Source organism: Sceloporus occidentalis, unplaced genomic scaffold, assembly GCF_023333645.1.
Source record: "Sceloporus occidentalis isolate IW3139 unplaced genomic scaffold, rSceOcc1.0.p SCAF_100, whole genome shotgun sequence".
Lineage (NCBI taxonomy): Eukaryota > Metazoa > Chordata > Lepidosauria > Squamata > Phrynosomatidae > Sceloporus > Sceloporus occidentalis.
The window spans coordinates 88,208-111,564 of NW_028317080.1; the positions used below are offsets into that span (position 1 = coordinate 88,208).

The 23,357-nt window shown below is 41.9% G+C and overlaps 1 protein-coding gene across 1 annotated transcript; it reads right to left on the bottom strand.

The window, feature by feature from the left end:
* Positions 1 to 208: 208 nt before the first annotated feature.
* On the bottom strand, positions 209 to 22,216 carry LOC149284005 (calcineurin B homologous protein 1-like). The gene is made up of 7 exons (XM_089497245.1): positions 22,150 to 22,216; positions 15,858 to 15,930; positions 10,088 to 10,168; positions 3,899 to 4,026; positions 1,993 to 2,054; positions 916 to 1,038; positions 209 to 262 (listed from the first exon to the last, which is right to left on the bottom strand). Exons 1-7 carry the CDS (start codon positions 22,214 to 22,216, stop codon positions 209 to 211), a joined length of 588 nt encoding a protein of 195 aa, XP_089353371.1.
* Between the last annotated feature and the right edge of the window lie 1,141 nt (positions 22,217 to 23,357).

Sequence of the window (23,357 nt, forward strand, 5' to 3'; positions counted from 1 at the left end):
ATAGTATAACTGCACCAAATTTATGGTAGGTATTATGTAATAAAACAGGCAACAGGGAAAAATTGGTTTGTGTCCTGCAAAGAAGCATAGTTAAAGTATTGCAACTATTACATTTTCATATTCAGGATTTGTTTTGTGTTTCTATTAACCAATTGTTTTCCGCAAAGAAGATGAACCATTTTAGTTAGAAAGTCTACTTCTGATAGTCTCAATGCAGGAATCGGATGCTCATTTTCTGCTCCACATCAACCTTTTCCAGAACCTAAGAAAAAAATAGGAACAAATGTTTAATGTATAGATCTTAACACAACCCAGGTATGACTGTAGTTAATGTTTTTAAACAAGGATAATTAAGTAAATCTGCATTTTGAAGACCTCAATTTGATCATTGTAATGTGGAAACCAACAAAGTTCTCGCTTCAAGCATATTAGCGAATGATACCGCTTAAAAAACAAAAAGGAATTCATGCCAGACAGTTTCAGCAATGATGTTTATTCACAAATGGAATTGTTTCACTCCTTATGAAGTCAGCATTGGCAAGTTTCCTCAATGTGAAAGGCAGAACTAGACCCGTATAAAGGGAGGCTTAAGAAATCACAGGATTAACTACGCCTTACTCAGGGCCACTCAAGCCCTTTCTGCAGCACTAGCACACTTAGGGTATGACTTCATAATGTAGAATGGAGACAAGGGGCTGAAACAACTCTCTAGCAAGCCATCACTTGTCCCTGAATAAATCCCAAATCTGAAACTGTTGCTACCCCATAAAACCACATATAACATTTAAAGAAACATATTTTGAAGCGACTAACATAGCCCTTCAATCATTTCCATTGTGATCAAATTATTTTTTCAAAGGTGAACATGATGGACTTAAACTATCAGTCACAGTACAGATTAGCACATTATCAGACCTTAACAAACTCCAAAAAAGATATAGCAGAATCCCCATCCTGGTCCGCCTCCTGAATTGTACGATCAGCAATGCTTCCTAACTGGTCATCAGATATGTTAACGCCAACCATCATACGCAAGACCTGTAGGGATGGGGTGGGAGGGAGAGAAGATACCAGTGTAAACAAAGAAAATGTTGCTTATAGACAACAAATAGTACAGAACAAAACAAGAGCTAAGCTTCACCCGGACTCTTTTTTTTTTTTGCCTCGTACCCTTCATGACCAAGGCGGTTTAAACACATTTGCCGTGCTCACATTTAGCTGTAATATCCCCCTCTCTTATTTAGTGTACCTACACAAGTTAATATATTTTTTATCTAATTTCCTATTAAAAACATTGAAGGATTTTTTCAAACTCATCTACAAAAACTAATGACAACACCTGCTAAATAGATTCTACTATTTGTCCAGAGTTTAGAAATGCCCTATGTTTTTTTGCAAGTTATAGAGCAATACAGTCCAAGTAGTATTTTGCTATTTCAAAACCATTTTTCCGCATCTGGTAATAGTGTTCCCATGTCCTATGTGGGACATCTTTGAAGCTGTCCAATTCAATTTATCACATAAAACCATGGATTATTTAAAATTAGACACCCAGGGTTTTTCTTATAATGTTAGTTTAACACTTTTCATGGTAGAATTTGTGCAGTTTGTGGTAGTAACCCCCCCACACATACAAGTTGTACAGGTATAAATTTAGAGCTCCTGGTCTATGCCACTGTCAAACAACACAATATATGTTCAGCAACATCTCCGGATTACATGGATGCCACCCATGCATGTCGGGTTGTTTCTTGGTACTTTGACTGGTCTTCCTGTCCCCATGTCCTTGTTGGGAAGTCATTGAAGCCGGCTTATTCAAATCATGTATTTTTAAAAACTAGACATTCCAGGGTATTTCAAATGGTTGCCTTTTAACACTTTTCCATGCACTAGTTCTGCCACCAGATCTTATCAGTTTGCGATACTCATTTTGCGTCAGTGTGTAAGCTTGTAAAAGACACTTTCAGCAAGACAAAAGACTTTCCAATATACCTGCAGAAGTTCATCCCTAGAGATCTTGTCATCTTTGTCCAAATCATATAGGCGGAAAGCAACTGGAGGAGAAAAAAGTTTATATAATATAAATGAAGCAATATTTACAGAAACCGATTACTGATCCTGAAAATTACAGCAGATTCTTTTACAGTTTCTACAACATTGCACCCCCTATTCAAGAAAGCTTAAAGTCTACTTAGCGTGAATTTAGTTTTCCCTACATAACTATGCTAGCTCAGCATAGCCTCCATTATAAAGGCATTGTGTGCCTTTATAGACAGTGTTGCAGGATATGATATTCTTTACTGCTAGGAAGATCAGACGGCGGTGGGGGCACTGGCCTTGGAAGGACCAAGAGCAGAGCATCTCTGCCCCCTCAGGTGTTTTACCAAAGAGCCCAACAAAAGCAAAATGTATGGAAAAACAAAAAATGGACAGTGTCAGGTTCCCAGGTCAGTATATTGGCAGATGTTCTAGGGCAAATTCTCCAGATCGCTTTGTGAACCATTTGATATAGCTCTGCTTTACCAGACCTGTAACCTAGAAGGCACCAATAGGTGCAATCCGTACCTTAAAAAGTACAACAGTGCAGGGCTTTGGAAAACTACTCTTGTTAAAATAAAAAAAAATAAAAAAATGACCCTCCTTTTGGAAGCAGAGCCTCTATTGTTTACTCAGCTACCAGAAACGACAGGGAAAATAAATACAGGATACACAACTGCATCTTAGTTTACTACTTGATTGCGTCCAATTGCTGCAGCCATCTCACAAAACCACACACCAATAACCGAGCACTAAAGATCTTGTCCTTAATTATTTTATGTAATATTTGAGGGTTAATTATAATGGAAGTTATCGTGCAAAATATGTCTTGTCATCAAAGCAATTAGCATAATGGTTTAGTCAGCTATTTTTCTAACTTTGCATTGGTATGCCGTTTGGACAGACGAGACCAAAGTGGAGGTGTTTGGCTATAACGCACAGCGACACGTTTGGAGAAAAAACAGACAGCATATAAGCACAAACACTTAATTTACCAACTGTCAAGCATGGTGGTAAAAGGGTGATGCTTTGGGATTGTTTTGCAGCCGCAGGACCTGGAAACCTTGCAGTCATTGGGTCAACCACCAACTCCTCTATATACCAAAGTATTCTAGAGTGAAATGTTAAATCATTGGTCGGACAGCTAAAGCTTGGCCGAAATTGGGTCATGTGACAGTACAATGATCCCAAGCACCTACTCGATAGCAAGGTGACCTATTCTTATTTCTCAGGCCTGGTTTAATACCCTTCTGCCATCTTTGATGTCATTCTGAAGGACACACTTAAGACACAAAAAAACAGAGCTTCATGTCATGATTTTACTATGGAAACTGCTCTCTGAAATCATACCTGAATTTGCTAGGTGCAGAGTCCCCTGTAAGTTTATGACACCCAGGACAGGACAACTGGTATCCCCTCAAGATGCCCTGCTTGCATGCTCTTCCTGCCCTACTGATTTTATGATAGGGTCTGGCCAGGGCTCCAGATAACATTTATAGCGGGATGTGGACCAAGAAAAACTAGTTTTCTTATTTGTGCAAGATAACAGTTTAAACACAGGCATTTTGCATGACAAAGGTGTTGCAGTGGCCCAGTCAAAATCCAGATCTCAACATGGATTGAAATGCTCTGGTGGGACCTTTAGAGTTGTGCATTAACAAACGCTCGCACACTTAAATGAACTGAAGCAACATTGTAAAGAAGAGTGGGCCAAAATTACTCCAAAGATGTAAGAGACTGATGGTAAAACAATAACTTTTTCACATGACTGTACATAAACACCATTAACTTGTACAATGCTTTCTAAATATATATGGTAAGAAATAAGCACTGGCTGAAAAAAGCTTTTGCCCTGTCTTACACAGCAGCTTGTTGTTTCGACTGTTTAGTGGTTCTAGGTTACTTGTATCTTTCGACTTCTCATTGTCTTCTATAGGTCGAAAATGCGCTAATGTTCTCATGAAACCACGGAAGTTCACCTGATCTTCACTGAAAGAAAGGAAGAAAGAAAATTAGTTCCAAAGCCCCTGTAGATTCCATGGCGCTTGGATGGTCCCCACCCAAAACATTCAACAAAACTGAAATATTTGCCTGAGCCAAACACAGGAATAGTTACGTGATAAATATTGAATATTATAACATATATTGAATAATATAATACAGCGCACTTTAATGAAAAATGCAATACAGATTTAAGCCCCCACACATCTGAAACTGCTTTAGCTGGATGATGCACCCACCTAAAGTTAGAGCAAAGAAGCACCGAAATGAAAATTCTAGACCGAAACCGAAAATTCAGGATTCACTTAGCCGAAACTGAAAAAGACCCCCCCCACACACACACCTTTAAAACAAAAAAAAAATAAAAATAGCCACACTTCTCAACTCCAACATTTGACAGAAAAAAAAAATATAAATTGCTGTTAAACAATCACACTCCTATCATGGCCAGGTTCTGGCATGTATTGGTTGCCTGGGCACGATAGGAGTGTGATTGCTTTTAATCATATATATATCTATATATATACAGTGGGGCAAAAAAAGTATTTAGTCAGCCACCAATTGTGCAAGTTCTCCCACTTAAAAAGATGAAAGCCTGTAATTTTCACCATAGGTACACTTCAACTATGAGAGACAGAATAGGGGGAAAGAATATAGGAAATCACATTGTAGGATTTCTAATGAATTCATTGGTAAATTCCTCGGTAAAATAAGTATTTGGTCACCTACAAACAAGCAAGATATCTGGCTCTCACAGACCTGTAACATCTTTAACCCCTTCGTGACAAAGGCTGATTTTACTTTTTGTACCCTTCGTGACAATGGCCGTTTTAACATTTCTGTGCTGCTCGTGTTTAGTTGTAATTTTCTACTTTCCCGTTTACTGAACCCACACATTAGATATTGTTTTTTTCAGGACAAGAAGGGCTTTCATTAGATGACATTGTTTTGATTGTATCATATTATTTACTATTAAAAAAAGTATAAAATATGGTGAAAAATTTAGAAAATAATTACTGTTTTTAACTTTTAGTTGAAAAATCTTTTACTCATCTATAAAAGGTAATGAAAAAACCTGCTAAATAGATTCTACTATTTTGTCCTGAGTTTAGAAATACCCAATGTTTTTATGTTTTTTTGCTTTTTTCTACACATTATGGGGCAATAAGTACAGGTAGCGTTTTGCTATTTCAAAGCCATTTTTTCCAAATCTGGTAATTCTTCCCTCCATGTGCCATTTCGGGTATCTTTGAAGCCGGCCAATGCAATTTACCCCATCAAGTCATATATTTTTGAAAACTAGACAGCCCAGGGTATTCCAAATGCTAGTATTTTAACCCTTTCCAAGCACTAATTCTACCATCAGCCTCTGTCAAACTTTATGGTAGTAATTTTTTTTGCACTTGTTTTTTCACACACACATTTTACTTTAGGTATGAATAAACAGGTTCTGGTATATGTCACTATCATAAAACACCCCAATATGTGTTTAGCAACATCTCCTGAGTACAGCGATACCTCACATGAATGATTTTGCCTGGCTGTTTGGGGGCAAAAGGGCCACATTTGGGGCATGCGCATTTTCAATGTTGAAGTTTGGCATTTGGGGATCCACTGCCCATGCCCTATTTGGTACATCTTTGAGCTGGGCCATTTCAGTATGCCCAATAAAGCCATATATTTTTGAAAACTAGACACCCCAGGGTATTTCAAATGCTTTTAACTCTTTCCATGCACCATATCTACCACCAGTCTTTGTCAAACTTTGTGATAGTCATTTTTTTGCATTTGTTTTGTCACACACATTTTACTTCAGGTATGAATTAAAAAGTTCTCGTATATGTCATATACATCTTTGAGCCGGGCCATTTCAGTGTGCCCAACAAAACCATATATTTTTGAAAACTAGACACCATAGGGTATTTTAACTCTTTGCATGCACACATTTTACCACCTGCATTTTTTCAAAGTTTGCAGTAGTATTCTTTTGTGTGTATTTTTCCCACACACACCTACTTTTTAATTTACAGCTCCTGGTATATGCCGCTGTCACACGACACCCCAATGTGTGTTCAGCAACATCTCCTGAGTACAGTGATACCCCACATGCATGGGTTTGTCATTTTTTGGCGGAACTAAAAGGCCACATTTGGTACGTGTGCATTTTTCTAATTGGAAATTAGATGTGTGGCCATCCTTCCCCCCCGTGTTAATTGGGACATTTCAATTCAATTTACCCCATCAAATCATACATTATAGTAGACACCCCATGGGAATTTATTATGCCAGTATTTTAACTCTTTCCATGCGAGAATTGTTTTAAGCTAATGTGCTAATTTTAGGACTTGCTCACAAAAATATATTTTATATATATTTTAAATTTTTTTTGCCTTTTTTAAAACATTTTTAACATTTTTTTTCAACTTGAAGGTTCCCCTGATAGTGACATCAGAGGGAAATAATTTTTACATTGTACTGTTTTTTTTTTACTATTTTTTTCTAATTATTTGTATTTTATTTTTTAATTTATTTTTACTAATCACACTGTGATTAGAAAGCTGGGCTCCATTGACTTGCATGGTTGAATGCAGTACCTGTATTCAACCTGCAAGTGGAGCCAGAGTTCTCTAGAGGGTCTGGAGACCCTCTAGCAAACTTTTTCATCTTTATTGGTTTTTTTTCCCGGGCCGCCGCCATCTTGCTGATAGCGAAGATCACCGGCAGCTGCGGCTGTGACCGCTCTCCGGAGCGGTCACAGTCCATCCTAAGGTAAGTGTTTGGTGTCGCTGGATGCCTCCATTCCAGCGACACCATTTAAGTTTAGGAGGTGATCGTTGATCGCCTCCTAAGCGCTTTTGAAACGGGCGTCCGCCACCATACATTGTATGGCGGATGTTGACGCCCCGGGGAGGGGCCAGACATGGCCCCTTATGCCGATCGTGGCATTGCTGAATGCCTCGAGGTCAAGGCATTACAGCAACGCCGTTTGGGTAAAAAAAAAAAAAAAAAAAGTCGATCAAGGATTGATTTTTTTTTACCCGTTTTAACAAATGACGGTCCTGGCACGTCATTTGACGTTAACAACATGTTTTTCCGTGACGTGCCCGGACTGGCAATTGTCATCAAGGGGTTAAGAGTCTCCTCTGTCCTCCACTCGTTACCTGTATTAATGGCACCTGTTTGAACTTGTTATCAGTATAAAAAGACACCTGTCCACAACCTCAAACAGTCACACTCCAAACCCCACTATGGCCAAGACCAAAGAGCTGTCGAAGGACACCAGAAACATAATTGTAGACCTGCACCAGGCTGGGAAGACTGAATCTGCAATAGGCAAGCAGCTTGGTGTGGGAGCAATTATTCAAAAACGGAAGACATACAGGACCACTGATAATCTCCCTCGATCTGGGGCTCCACGCAAGATCTCACCCTGTGGTGTCAAAATGATCACAAGAATGGTGAGCAAAAATCCCAGAACCACATGGGGGGACCTAGTGAATGACCTGCAGAGAGCTGGGACCAAAGTAACAAAGGCTACCATCAGTAACACACTACGCCGCCAGGGACTCAAATCATGCAGTGCCAGATGTGTCCCCCTGCTTAAACCAGTACATGTCCGGACACGTCTGAAGTTTGCTAGAGAGCATTTGGATGATCCAAAAGAGGATTGGGCGAATGTCATATGGTCAGATGAAACCAAGGTAGAACTTTTTGGTAGAAAGAATGCTGAGTTGCATCCAAAGATCAGGACGACTGATCCGTGTAAAGCAGGGGTGGGCAATTAATTTTCCCATGGGGCCACATGAGAAATTGGAATGGTTTTAGAGGGCCAGACCTCTACAAACTACAAACTCCGAAGCCTTGTCCATTTTGTTAACTTATGTGCTGTTTAATAACGTTATTCAAGCCTACGTCATTGGTAGAGGTGCTTGAATAAGTAAGGCCTGAATAACTATTAGCACAGCACAGAAGTGAACAAAATGAACAAGGCTTCGGAGTGCATACCGTATTTTTCGCTCTATAAGACGCACCTGCTGATAAGACGCACCTAGATTTTAGAGGAGAAAAAAAAGGAAAAAATATTTTGAGCTAAAAAATGGGCTAAAATATTTATTACAATAACTGAATAAGCTATGAACACAGTAAGACACACGCAGTAAGACACACACAGACACAGTAAGACACACACAGACACAGTGAGACACACACAGACACAGTGAGACACACACAGACACAGTGAGACACACACAGACACAGTGAGACACACACAGACACAGTGAGACACACACAGACACAGTGAGACACACACAGACACAGTAAGATACACACACACACAGTAAGACCTCCCTCCCTAACCCCCCTTCTCAGTATCTCCCCTCTAACTCCCTAACCCCCCCTTCTCAGTATCTCCCCTCTAACTCCCTAACCCCCCCTTCTCAGGATCTCCCCCCCCCGCCCCGGTCACTTACCTTAAACTCCTGTGTTGGAAGCGTGAGGCGTTTGTCTCAAGTGCCGGCGCTTCACTGCTGATCGCCGGCGTCTGACGTCATATGCCGGCGCCCAGCGTAAAGCGCCGGCACCCGAGACAAACGCTTCCAACACAGGAGTTTAAGGTAAGTGACCGGGGCGGGGGGGGACACCGGACTCATTGGTGAGTCACCAGGACACTCTTTGCGGGCCGGTCCGAGCTATTCAGCGGGCCGGATGTGGCCCGCGGGCCGTGCTTTGCCCAGGTCTGGTGTAAAGGAAAGAATGAATGGGGCCATGTATCGTGAGATTTTGAATGGAAACCTCCTTCCATCAGCAAGGGCATTGAAGATGAAACGTGACTGGGTCTTTCAGCATGACAATGATCCCAAACACTCCGCCCGGGCAACGAAGGAGTGGCTTCGTAAGAAGCATTTCAAGGTCCTGGAGTGGCCTAGCCAGTCTCTAGATCTCAACCCCGTAAAAAACCTTTGGAGGGAGTTGAAAGTCCGTGTTGCCCAGCGACAGCCCCAAAACATCACTGCTCTAGAGGAAATCTGCATGGAGGAATGGTCCAAAATACCAGCAACAGTGTGTGAAAACCTTGTGAAGACTTACAGAAAACGTTTGACCTCTGTCATTGCCAACAAAGGGTATATAACAAAGTATTGATATGAACTTTTGTTATTGACCAAATACTTATTTTCCACCATAATTTGCAAATAAATTCTTTAAAAATCAGAAAATGTGATTTATGGACTTTGTTGTCTCATTCTGTCTCTCATAGTTGAAGTGTACCTATGGTGAAAATGACAGGCCTCTCTCATCTTTGTAAGTGGGAGAACTTGCAAAATTGGTGGCTGACTAAATACTTTTTTGCCCCACTGTGTGTATATAATCGTTATTTATTTTTTCTGACCAATTTTGGTGTGTTACTTGCATTTAATAAAAGTGTGGTTTTGGTCACTGATATAATCAGCGCATCCCTATTTTTTTTTTTGTGTAAAAGCAGAAGCAGAGAGGAACAGGCATCAGGGCTAGATACCAATAATGGCCATAAGTTACAGGGTACCACACATTCTCTGTTCCTGTTTTCCTGTTATTTTAATGCATGAGCCAATGATGGATCAGTGAGGATGGCATGCTTTGGGAAGCAGGAGATTTATAATGTTTGCAATATGCAAAACCTTTTTCTTCAATTAAGAGCATAATTTCTTTGACTTTACAACCATTATTAAATATTATTTGGGGTAAGTTTCTAATGCTCTAATTCTTCCTCCAGACATACGTGGGCCAGTATGCCATCAAGATTCCCTTCAACTCATTGGTTTCTCAGAACAAGCCAACCCCACTTCAAAATGGGGCAATTTAGCCATTTGTGGCTATTGCACATAAGATAAAAAGATGCAGACTGGGGCTTGGCTGTTTGTCTATTGATGAAGCAGCATGACTATTTCTGGCTTCTAATGGCATTGCCAACAGACTAGAATTATGAGCACTTGACATATGTCACCCACACCAAAATGTTTCAAAATGCACAGCAAATGAAGACAAAGCCAAATGCAAAGTAGAGGTTACCTACCCATCAATGAAAAATGCATTGATTATGCGGTCTCCGAGAGGATTGATTGCTAGCTCTGGTATCCTTTGGAAGTCTTCACGACTACAATGCAATAAACACATTAAATAAAAATGGGGAGAGTGGGCTGTACATTAGGTCAGTGTTAGAAGTATGTGGAGAGGGAAAGGATTTAGGAAAAAAATTGGAGATAATTGCATCACAGCACGGAGAAGAAGTCTAGGAATTATGTAAATTGAGAACACAATTGAAACATATTTAAAACAGCTACAAGATAATGCAATTTTGGAGAGAATGCACATCATTAAATAAATTGCAGAGGACTTTCAGATTTTTGGTGGCATGCTCCCTAACCTAGCCTTTAACAGCAACCACACTTCCAACAAACTACCACTAAATATATTGTGAAAACCATTAAACACATTTATGTTTATGTTTCTGCAGACATGTTTCAACAGTTAAACATGTCTGCAGAAACATAAACGCAAGACAAAATATTACACTTCCAGAACTCCTAAATGGAGGGGGGTCAACGATGTAGATGTGTTAATCCTTAGGCTAGGTTTCCACTTTTTTTTTTGCTAAAAACGCCCATAAAAACGCCAATAGCGCCACCTGGCGTTTTTTTAGTGAAAAAACGTTGCAGCCAGATGTTAGCTGTTCTTCAATAGGAAATCGCAGAATGCCATATCCACTTGGCGTTTTTCTGTTCGGCGTTTTTTCAGTCCTCTTTGGCGTTTTTCTGCTTTTTTGGGCTCTGTGGCAGTTTTTCAAAATCGCAGCATGTTGACACTCTGGCGTTTTTTGCAAGGAAATCTTGGCGTTTTTCTCCAATAGAAGTCTATGGGAGAGAAAAAACGCCATGAAAAAGCCATGTGGGTTTATTGCCTTGGCGTTTTTTATGGCGTTGTTTCCACAGTTACAATGCAGAGGATGGACCCAGTATCTGTGTGAACTACGAGAAATAGGCTGGAAACAAACAGTTTCACACAAAACAAAGTTCATATTGAAGTCTACACCATTTGGAACAAACATGCCATTACAAACAAACATACGCAACGCATCAACTGGATCCTGCGTGCCAAAAGCAACAGCAAACAATTTGCACCATCATTTGGGGCCAATCTTCCTAGAGGAGCAGACATTCGGAATAAAGCATGCCTTACAAACCACAGAAAAGTGACAAAAGGGTCCGCCGGGGCGTTTAAGTAGAACTCTACCAAGTAAATGACATCAGGGGGCAGATACTTGCCATTTATCCTAATCCCTTTTAGCTGGGTGAAACTAATAACTTGTAAAGGCTGGAAAAACTGCCTAAGGTCAAAAAAAGCAATTTCCACAGAACGGCTAAAACGCCAGAAAAAACTCCAGAAAAAAACGCCAAAACGCAGGAAAATGCAGTGGCAGTTTTCTTGGCGTTTTTCATCAAGAAAAAAAACGCAGGACAAAAACCCAAGTGGAAACCTAGCCTTACAGTATCACCTTTTCATCCCTGAAGGCCAATGGCGAGAGATGACAACTGAAATTGTTAATTATATATAATCGTCAACAGCACTTGCCTAACAGCAAAAGCGGAAGAGACTGAAACTTTTTCCATCTAAGAATGTTTGCAGTAGCATTATGTGTAATGTATTTAATTTATTAGGGCATTTTAACACTTTTGCTTTCTGGCATTTTAATACAAATACTGTGATAAAAAGAAGGTTTTACAGTTATTTCTTTGTATGGCAAATAGCGTGACTCGATATGTATAAGGGGTGCGTGTGGGTATAAGAGCTCGACCGCGAGATAAACTATATTGGGTTGGTCTCCAAATGTTTCCAGGGCTGCTTTTTTTTCCCAATCCGGCCCCATCTATATGACCGCAAAAGTTACTAAACTGGCAACCGATTCCGGCAATTTTGGAGTCCAGCAATTTTTTGTGGTAGTACTACAAAAATATTAGCAGCCGTCTGTCAAATTAACTGAAACCATGTTAGAAGAAAGGTCTGTTAAATATCTGAATGTAAATTGTTTGCAATACTACAGGTTTCCTGCAGGGAGATCTTGCAAAACGAACCTACCATTTGACTGGGTAACTAAAATTAAATTAAGTAGGAGCAGTAGCTTATTTAGCGTTCTGTAAGGAAGTTACAAACATGGAGTGGCAGGGGGATGCAGTTAACAGTATAAACAATTTTTTCCCCTTTATATTCCATACCTTGTCCCATGATGCAAGAGTTAGATAGTAATGAAGGGAATGAGAGATCATATCCTCAGCGTTCATGAGGTTGATGGGGAGGGGGGTAAGAATAGTCAACTGACCCTATTTGACTAAAGTTCCAAAGAAAAAATTCAAATTCAATCTGACAAAATGTCTCAACGGCCAATAGTTAAAACGCTAGTTTTGTTTGCCAAATATTAACCATGTTTTACAACGTTGTATTAGTTCTTATCTACTTTTGACTAGCTAATTAGAATTGTTCCTGGTAAATACAATAAAGACTTCTACTCGAGTTACTTATTAACATATAGTTCTGTTTAAACAAGTGTAGGAGGTCTTTGGCCTTAAAATGTATTTCTGCAGCTACTAAAAGTTTGGCACTTAGTTAATGGAACCATAAAGCTTCATAAAATTGGTCAAACTGCCCAATAAAAGTTAAAGCTTAGGGAGACACAGATTAATGCTCTTTTGCCTGAATGTGAACAAATTCCCATAGTTATACACCAAAATCTTGTTGAAAGCCTTCCCATTAGAGTGGTAGCTGTTTTAGCCACAAACACGAGGACAACATAAAATGCAATGCTCATGAGCTGGAAATCTGATGTCTAATGCACGTCATGTTTACCTGTAAGGTTACATTATTTTGTACAGGTTAATTTTTAACTATTTACAAGAAACAACTGGTTCAAACAGAAACTGAAGCAGATCAATCTAGGTTGAGAAAGACATTAACAACTAAAACTGTGGTTGCTACCTCTCCTTTACCTAAGAGCACCTTTTATACAAAGATAATGGATGGGATCAGTTTATGAGTAATCAACCCTTAATGACTATGGGTTTTTTTTTACGCCCCTAACCAAACAGCCTTTTCACCATATTTGTTCTACCACAACGTAGTGTACTCAAATTATGTCGTATTATCAAGGACAGGTTGGGCTTTTCCCCTGTTATAACACTTTCTATAGTCTTAAAGAAGACTCTATAGAAATACACTAAACAAATAAGGGGTCTACAACAAGTTTCTCTAAATTCTACTTGAGACAGGAACGACCCGTGCTCAGACACTGCTTTCTCCTACCCATCGCAACCATGAAAACAAGACTTCAATCGTCAAGCGGAGCTAGCGTTGAAGACAGTAGGAAAACACTGCTTGTCAGGTACCTCGGTGGCACTGTAGCATAGCAATACAGTGGTTTACTGAACCAATGGAGAGAGAGATCAGAGTTAGAGGATGTTACGTTCCAAAAGCGACTTCATCCGACGTCAGGACACTGAGCGAAAGCATCAGAAACGTCCCTAGGAATAGTCCATGCAGTAGCCGTACCAGAGTTGCATAGCCGTGGCTGGGTAAACCCCAGGCTGACAGCAGACCCTTCCGGGTCGCATCACTGCTGACATCACCCAGAAGTTCATCAGAGGACAGGATATCCCCTGCAGGGCCTGTCCAGACCCTGCTGGGATATTCAATCTCTGACGAAGCACAGACACTGATCTCTACGCAAGGCTGACCTGTGCAGGGGGAAATCGCAGGGAGGAGAGTGAGAAGCCATAGGAACTAAAAAAATAGTTTTTCTAATTTCTGCTAGTTTTTACTAAATTTCTCATCCTTAATTTTCCGCTAATCATTTAACTATGGTACCAAAAGAAAGCTCTATCTCTCATTTAAAACACAATATATAGTTTACAAGGGTACACTATTCACAGGAAAGGAGAATAAATCGCTGAATCGACATACCGCAAAAATGGCAAAATTGCTCCGGGCTTTAAGGTACCAAACACTCATGGGATTGAAGGGGTTACCGTATTTGCTCGATTATAAGGCGCTGAAAAATACCCCTCGTCTTATAATCGGGGTCGTCTTATAATCAGACCTCAAATAGGTCTGACTAAGACTAAGATCCAGATCCCCCGCAGCTGCAGGGGACCTGGATCCTCCTGTCCCCCCCCCCCCCCCGCCCCACTTACCGGTACTTCTGAGTCCCCGGTGTGTAGCTGGGGCAGCGTGTAAATGTCTACACGATTCACGTAGACAACTTCCACTGCAGCAGGAAGGAGGCGTGGCTAGCAGCGGGGGTTGTCTGCGTCCATCGCGCAGACCTTCCTCGGCTGTCAGAGATCAGAGTCCCCTGCACCGGTGCCGGGGAACTCTGATCTCTGACAGCCGAGGAAGGTCTGCGCGATGGACGCAGACAACCCCCGCTGCAAGCCACGCCTCCTTCCGGCTGCAGCGTAAGTGCGTGGGATCTACACGCTGCCCCGGGTACATGACAGGGAAGTCAGAAGCACCGGTAAGTTTGGGGGGAGGGGGGCGGGGAGTGTTAAATGGAGGACATAAGGCATTTCTGGAGGCAGAGTGCTCTGTGAAATGCCTTTTAACCCCCTTAATGCCACTCTGCCCCCAGAAATCCCTTTTTAACCCTCTATACGCCACTCTGCCTCCTGAATGCCTTAAACCTCCCTATATGCCACTCTTCCCCATAATATGCCTTTTAACCCTCTAAATGCCAGAGTGGCATATAGGGGTATAAGGCATTTCTGGAGGCAGAGTGGCACATAGGGGCATATCATGGGGCACATTGGCATTTAGAAGGTTAAAAGGCATATCATGAGGCACAGTGGCATATAGGGGGTATAAGGCATTTCTGGGGCAGATGTGCATAACTGGGGGTCAGGTTGGAAAATAGAAGGAAATAAAACCAAAATATTTTTCTCAATCAGCTTTTATTTAAAAAAAATAGTTTAGATGAATTAACATTTACTGGTAAAACTTTTTTCCTATAGGGTCGTCTTATATTCAGACTTTTTCTTTTTTTCCTAAATTAATATTCAGATTTGGGGGGTCGTCTTATAAGTCGTCTCAAATACGGTAATATGCATTACTAAGCTAAAGGCCATATTTTCTTAGTACAAAAATGAGCACCCCCACATATATTTCTAATGAAGTGTCCCACTCCAGAAAAAAAACTTGGGACACCGCTCATCTAGAGCCTGCTGGGATACCTGATTGCTCCCCTACTGGCAGATGAAAACCTGCAATGTCCAATGCAAGTCTATGGAGACATGATAGAAGATCAGTGTAGGGGGAAATCGCAGGGATGTGAAATGCGTCTCCCTTTGGCCACGTTTAGTTTTAATTAAAATATAATATGCATACATAAACACACACTCATATATATATATATACAAAAAATATAAAGTGAGGTAAGTGATGTCACTGAAACATCACTTGCATAGAAGTCACCGGAGGGATCTCTATTCATATTGCACGGATAACAGCGGGAAAATAAAAGTTTACCCTAAGTGCTACATTCACTACCCCCAAACCCATTAAGCCACGATTATTAAAAAGCACTACCCTATAGGATACTATGTGACCCCCTGGAACATAAGGAAGATATTTATGTGGGCGAACAGCAATAGAATCATATAAAACTACTGCACAAACACAGTCAGAATACATTTTAATAATGTTAACGTGCAACTTTTTTTGTTAGTTCTGTTTATGGAATGAAAGGTGTTGATAAGAGGTTGTAAGAGGAGAGGTACAGAAGGAGACAAAAAAAAGGTCACCTTAACGTCCCATTTTCTCCTTTGTCAAGGCTTGTGAAACGGCTATACAGGCGAGTTATCTGGCTGTGAGAAACTGAACAAAGACAAAAAAAATATAAATCAGAATTAAAAAGGTGGGGTAAAGCTCTGTTTAGAACAAAAAATAACTTGAAAAGCAAAACAATTGGCTCAAAATTATGTTAGTTCACCTAGAGACAGAAGTGGCTACGCATACATGTAAGTGTTACAATTGCAGTGTGCGTGGTCTGTCTTGTGCTGAGCCCTCACCCTAAGACAGGGGCGTCCAACATGTGGCCCTCGTGGTGCGGCCCGCGTGAGATCGGCAGCCAGGATCACAAGAGCCCTGCTGCTTACTTGTGGGAGGGTCTATTTCCTGCACGGAGTAAGCGGGAGGCCACGCCCCCTACTGAAGTCTGTGAGCGGCATCGAGAGCTGTAGTGCAGGTAAGGGGGTGGGGGAGGGTGTTTGAGTATGCGTGATTGAGGGAATGAATCTGAATGAATGAATATGTGTGCGTGATAGCATGGATGTGTAAGTGCTGGAACCTAGGCATGATGGGACTGTGATTGCTGTTAGCAATCACACTCCTATCATGCTAAGTCAGCCAGTACATGCTGAAACCTGACTAGCTGCCCCCTTGTGTACTGATGCTGCCAGCAGTATGGGGTCTGCACTTACAGCCACCCTGTACCAGCATGTACTGGCTGACTTGGGATGATAGGAGTGTGATTGCTAACAGCAATCACAGTCCCATAATGCCTAGGTTCCAGCATTTACTGGTTGTCTGGGTATAAAAAGTGTGTTTGCTGTTAGCAATCACACTCCTATCATGCCAAGTCAGCCAGTACTTCTGAAACCTGGCTAGCTGCCCCCCTTGTGTATTGATGCTGCCAGCAGTATGGGGTCTGCACTTACAGCCACCCTTTACCAGCATGTACTGGCTGACTTGGGATGATAGGAGTGTGACTGCTAACAGCAGTCACAGTCCCATCATGCCTAGGTTCCGGCATTTACTGGTTGCCTGGGTACAAAAAGAGTGTGTTTGCTGTTAGCAATCACACTCCTATCATGCCAAGTCATATTGTTGATTTTTTTTTGTCCAATTGTGGTGTGTTAACACACTAAAATTGGACAAAAAATACAGTAACTATTAATTTATATATGATTGTTGACAGCACTCCTAGCATGCCCAGCCAACCAGTACATGCTGGAATCTGGGTATTGCTGTTAATCATAATATATAATTTTTTTGTACAATTTTGGTGTGTAACTTACTTTTATTAAAAGTGTGGGATTTTTTTTAAATAATTTTTAAAGGTGAGGGGGTGGTCATTTTCGGTTTCGTTTAAGTGAACCCTGAATTTTCGGTTTTGGTCCAGAATTTTCATTTCGGTGCATCCCTAAAATAAATAGAACTATTTCATTTTTATTTATCCAGAATCCTGAATTTGTAGTCACAAAACTTTCTAGGCCCAGAAATCAGTGAGAGGAAAAGTAAAGGTTTTGTGTCATTTACTTTATTTTAATCTGCATATCTTATTAAAAGCCATATTTTCTCACAGTGAAAAATGAGCGCGGCCCTCGCACGTATACAATTCTGATTACGTGGCCCACTGCAGAAAAAACCTGGACACCCCTGCCCTAAGACATTTTCACTTCACAATAAGCCCTCACAAAGAACCAGGTGGCAAAACTTGCATCCCATGACACATGCCACATTTAACCCCTTAAGGACCGGGCTTATCTTTTCTTTTTGTACCCTTTGGGACTGAGGCTGTTTTAGCACTTTTGGTGTAATTTTCTCCTCACCTATTTGGTGTACCCACACAAGTTATATATTGTTTTTTGGGTTTTTTGGTTTTTTTTTTAAGGACAATATAGGCTTTCTTCAGATACTGTTATTTTGATCATATCTTATTTACGATAAAAAAATAAATAAAATGGTGAACATTTGAAGGGAAAAAAACAAATCCTTTCATGACTTACTTGAAAAATCTTTTACTCACCTACAAAAGCAAGTAAAAAACCTAGCTAAATATATTGTTTTTATGTTGGTTTTTTTTTGCTGTTTTTGTAAGTTATAGGGCAATAATAAAAGTAGCGTTTTACGATTTCCAAACCTTTTTTCCCCAGATCTGGTCATTCTGCCTCCATCTCCTCTTTGAAACATCTTTGAAGCCAGCTAACTCAATTTACCCCATCAAACCATATATTTTTAAAAACTAGGACACCCCAGGGTATTTCAAATGCTTGTATTTTAACCCTATTCATGCATAAGATTCTACTACCAGCCTTTGCCACGTTTGTGGCAGTAAGTTTTTTGGTATTTTTTTTTTTGCACAAATTGTACTTCAGGGATGAATTAATATCATACTGGGGGGCACAGTGGCATATAGGGGGTTATAAGGCATATCAGGGGGGTAGAGGGGCATATCTGTGGCTTTTAAGGCATATCTGGGGGGCTCAGATGTGCATAACTGGGGGGCAGGTTGAGAAATAAAAATAAGAAATGCATAATTCTCAAAGTTTTTTCTCCTGCATGTTTTTAACACCGTTTATTAAATTATTTTAAATAAATGAAAAATTTAAATTTTTTCTAATCCGATTAATTGAAAAAATGATCTGCCAACTAGTCGATTATGAAATAATAGTTGCAGCCCTAATTTTGCCATTTGGTCAGTCTGCACCTATGCCCTATTTAGAACATCTTTGAACCAGACAAATTCAATTTACCCCAGTTATTACATTCATCTATTTTTTAAATGTAGACAGCCCATAGGTATCCGAAATATTAGCAAGCATTTTTGGAAAGATACACTGCTAATTTTAGCAGTTGCTCATAGAAAAACAAACAAACAAAAAAAACCAAAACACACTACTGCAAACTTTGACAGAGGCTGGTGTTAAAATGGGTGCATGGAAAGTTAATTTCCAAACACGTATTGGCTTCAAAGACTTCCTAAATAGCACAAGGGGCAAAACAACCAGTTTTGAAAAATGCTACTTGTTATTTATTGACCTCAGTAGCGTACCTAGCGGGGGGCAGGGGGGGGGGGGGCGGTCCGCACCAGGTGCCGCTCATCAGGGGGGTGCCAACTTGCCGGCACCTGGCACCACTCCAGAGACGGACAGTAATGTCCGCCGCTGGAGGAGCAGGCTCGCAAGGGAGCGGTACCGGAGGTCTTTAACAGACCTCCGGCTCCCTTGAGTGATTTTAAACCGGGTTCAACCCTTGAACCCGGCTTAAAATCACTCAAGGGAGCCGGAGGTCTGTTAAAGACCTCCGGTACCGCTCCCTTGCGATCCGCGCGGCAACAGCTGCTGTGCGCCGGGATTTGTTGCCAGATCCCAGCACAGAACACTGAAGCCGCGCCCACTGAACCGGAAGAAGACAGAAGAACTGAAGAAGAGGAGCGAAGAGGAGGAAAAGAAGCTGTAAGGAGAAAAGAGGAAAGGTAGGAAAGCATTCAGTGAGTGAGAGTGGATTGGTGTGTGCGCGGATTGGTTGGTGTGTGCGCGGATTGGTTGGTGTGTGCGCGGATTGGTTGGTGTGTGCGCGGATTGGTTGGTGTGTGAGAGTGATGGGTGTTATGCTGTACCATTTCCAATGTATTTTTCATTATATAATTATGCTGTAGTACATCATAACTCCCATCACTCTATACTGTTCCATACAGTGGCAGAGCTGGGAGACAGAGTCCTTGCACCCCCACCGCAGGACTCCTGAAAGGTAAGTGAACTTCAAAGGGGGAGAGGGTAGATAGGAGGGGGTAGATAGGGAGAAGGGAGTGAAACGGGATAGATAGGGCAATCATACTCCTATCATGCCAAGTCTGCGAGTACATCCTGGAATCTGGGTATGCCTGGCATGATAGAAATGTGATTGCTGTTAATTATATATATATATATATATTTATATATATATATTTATTAATATTGTTATTTAATTGTTTTGTCCTATTTTGGTGTGTTACTTACTTTAAATAAAAGTGTTAGATTTTTTTTTTATGGTGGGAGAGGGGGGTCATATTCGGTTTCGGCCAGGTAAATGCTGCATTTTCGGTTTCAGTCCAGAATTCGTTTCGGTGCATCCATACTACTAATGAAGTGGTAGGCCTACACCACATCAATGTTTGGCTTAGTATATAGTGATAGGAGTTATGCTGCACTATTGTCAATGTCTGGCTCAATGTATAGTGATAGGGATTACGCTGTACCACCGTCAATGTGTGCCTCAGTATATAGTGATAGGTGTTATGTTGTACCACCGTCATTGTCTGCCTCAGTATATAGTGGTAGGTGTTATGCTGTACAACCGTCAATGTCTGCCTCAGTATATAGTGATAGGTGTTATGCTGTACCACCGTCAATTTCTGCCTCAGTATATAGTGATAAGTGTTATGCTGTACCACCGTCAATGTCTGCCTCAGTATATAATGATAACAGTAAGTGTTATGCTGTACCACCTTCAGTGTCTGCGCCGGTATATAACGGTATAAGCTATGCAGTTTTAAAGTGTGTGTGTGTGGGGGGGGGTGCCACATACAGGATCCGCCCCAGGTGCCAAATACTCTAGGTACGCCCCTGATTGACCTATAACATACAAAAAACTTTGGGTATTTCTAAACTAAAAGCCCTTCTTGTTCTAAAGAAAACAAAAAAAAAAATGGGACTTGCAAGGGTACAGTAAATTACATCTAAACATGAGCACCACAAAAATGTTACAACAGCCGCAAATTTGTGTTCAAGTAAATCAAGAAAATGTATAAATATATTTAATATAATTTAAATATGGAGACCTGCTGCCAGCACACGGGCTGCTTACCGCAGCCACACACTTGGAGCCCCCCCATCCTCCTCTGCGCAGCCACACACTTGGAGGCCCCCCCCATCCTCCTCATTGCATTCACACACTTGGAGGGCCCCCCTATCCTCCTCTGCACAGCCACACACTTGGAGCCCCTATCCTCCTCGGCGCAGCCATACACTTGGAGGGCGCCCCCATCCTTCTCTGCGCAGCCACACACTTGGAGGGCCCCCCATCCTCCTCTGAGCAGCCACACACTTGGAGGCCCCCCCCATCCTCCTCTGCGCAGCCACCCACTTGGAGGCCCTCCCCCCATCCTCCTCTGCGCAGCCACACACTTGGAGGGCCCCCCTATCCTCCTCTGCGCAGCCACACACTTGGAGCCCTGCCCCTATCCTCCTCGGCGCAGCCATACACTTGGAGGGCCCCCCATCCTCCTCGGCGCAGCCACACACTTGGAGGCCCCCCCATCCTCCTCTGCGCAGCCACACACTTGGAGGCCCTCCCCCCATCCTCCTCTGCGCAGCCACACACTTGGAGGGCCCCCCCATCCTCCTCTGCGCAGCCACACACTTGGCGGGCACCCCCCTATCCTCCTCTGCACAGCCACACACTTGGAGGGCACCCCCCCTATCCTCCTCTGCGCAGCCACACACTTGGAGGGCACCCCCCTATCCTCCTCTGCACAGCCACTCACTTGGAGGGCCCCCCTATCCTCCTCTGCACAGCCACTCACTTGGAGGGCCCCCCTATCCTCCTCTGCACAGCCACTCACTTGGAGGGGCCCCCCCATACTCCTCTGCGCAGCCACACACTTGGAGGCCCTCCCCCCCATCCTCCTCTGCGCAGCCACACACTTGGAGGCCCCCCATCCTCCTCTGCGCAGCCACACACTTGGACCCCCATCCTCACGCCGCGTCATTAGGATTGGACGGCGACGCAAAGACGCTTCTACTGACTGTATTAAAGCAGAAAATCCAGAAAAAAGCAAAAAGGCCACGGGGAAAAAAAAAAAACGATCGTGCCAATAGGAACGTTAAAATACCGTAATATTTTGTGTGGGGACACAAACCCCATGTCCCCCCCCCCCCCCCGTATAGCACGTTGGAACCTCTTAACGTTGGGAGACCAACAGAAGAGACCATATTTCATCCCGTTCACCAATACTACTTACATAATACTACGTAATAACAATTTTCTTCCGTTCCATTACACAAACGTGCAAAAAAATGGCCCTATGTTATAAATAAAGTTTGAAGAAAAAAAAAAAAGTCGCATCTAGGCATTGCGGCCAGTTTAATAAATAATTAAACGGTACAACTGACGTTATAGGCGGCTCTGTCTATCGGAACAAGCGGTAACCTTACAGCCATACCACAATAATGACCTTTATAAACGAATGCCATTTCAACGCCATTTTTATGCCTGTCTGGAATATGCAGCGGCCGGTGCGACAGAAAACATAAAGGGAAAGATGACACTTACAGCCAGTTTCTTTCTTAATCTCCTCAATCTCCTCGTCCCTCAGCAAAGTAGAAGCCCTGGAGCCCATAGTGCGGACTTTCAGATTGCTATTACACTTTATCACTCTATGGCAACCTGATTCTGGAGTTCCGTATGTGAGGCAGTAGGAGAGTGTGACGACAATCCGTTTGCCAGCCTATCAAACGCAAAAGCGAATGAAGGCTCTACCGAAAAGCTTTCGTCTGACGCCGCACCTCCCGGAGGCGGCACTAAATCGGTTTAGTGCATTGTTTTGTTGCATTGTCTGTGGCAAAGCGATTTCCGTTGTGTAGTAGCTGGATAGGATAAAGCCCATTTAGCTTATTGTCTGACAGGTGTTGGTTTCATCACTCAGTTGTTGGGCCTCTTGGTTTGACTTAGCCCCTGGGGGTAGATAATACCCGCGTTCCCCAGTCTTTTAGCTCCTGTGATATAACGACTGTATTAACAAATATATAGGTCCCAAAAAGGGCATAACTGTTTCATTTGGCAAAAGGGAAAAAAATACATTGGTTAAGTGGGAGGTTTTGGAAAAAGGGAACCGTATCTGTACCTCAGACAGATAATTACACGCGTACTACTCTGAAAGAGAAGTCAAGTTTTTTCCCGTGAGCTTCATTATTATGCGTACTCATAATAGAGATGTAGCTAACGGCAACAAGAATGTCAAAGGAATGCAACAAAGTATTGGGGAGACACACCATTCTTATTGGGACAATGACATCATGTTTACAGACAGTTCCCATCACACATTATTTACAAACAGAAACCACCACTTCCACAGACAATGCAATTCACACAGGGGCGTAACTAGACGCCTCAGGGCCCGGGTGCAAGAATCTGTTAAGTTCACCCCCCACCCCCCCCCAAAAAACATGATTTTTACCCAACAATTTTTTTTCAACAAATTCAATTTACATATTGAATCATATCTGTAAAAAAATCAAAGAAAAAGGGGCGCATGTACAAAGGGCATAATCCAGGGGTGTCCAAGTTTTTTCTGCAGTGGGCCACTTCATCAGAATTGTATACGTGCGCGGGCCGCACTCATTTTTCACTGTGACAAAAAATATGGCCTTTAATAAAATATGCAGATTAAAATAAAGTAAAATGACACAAAACCTTTACTCTTCCTCTCACTGATTTCTGGGCCTTGAAAGTTTTGCAACTACAAATTCAGGATTCCCTAG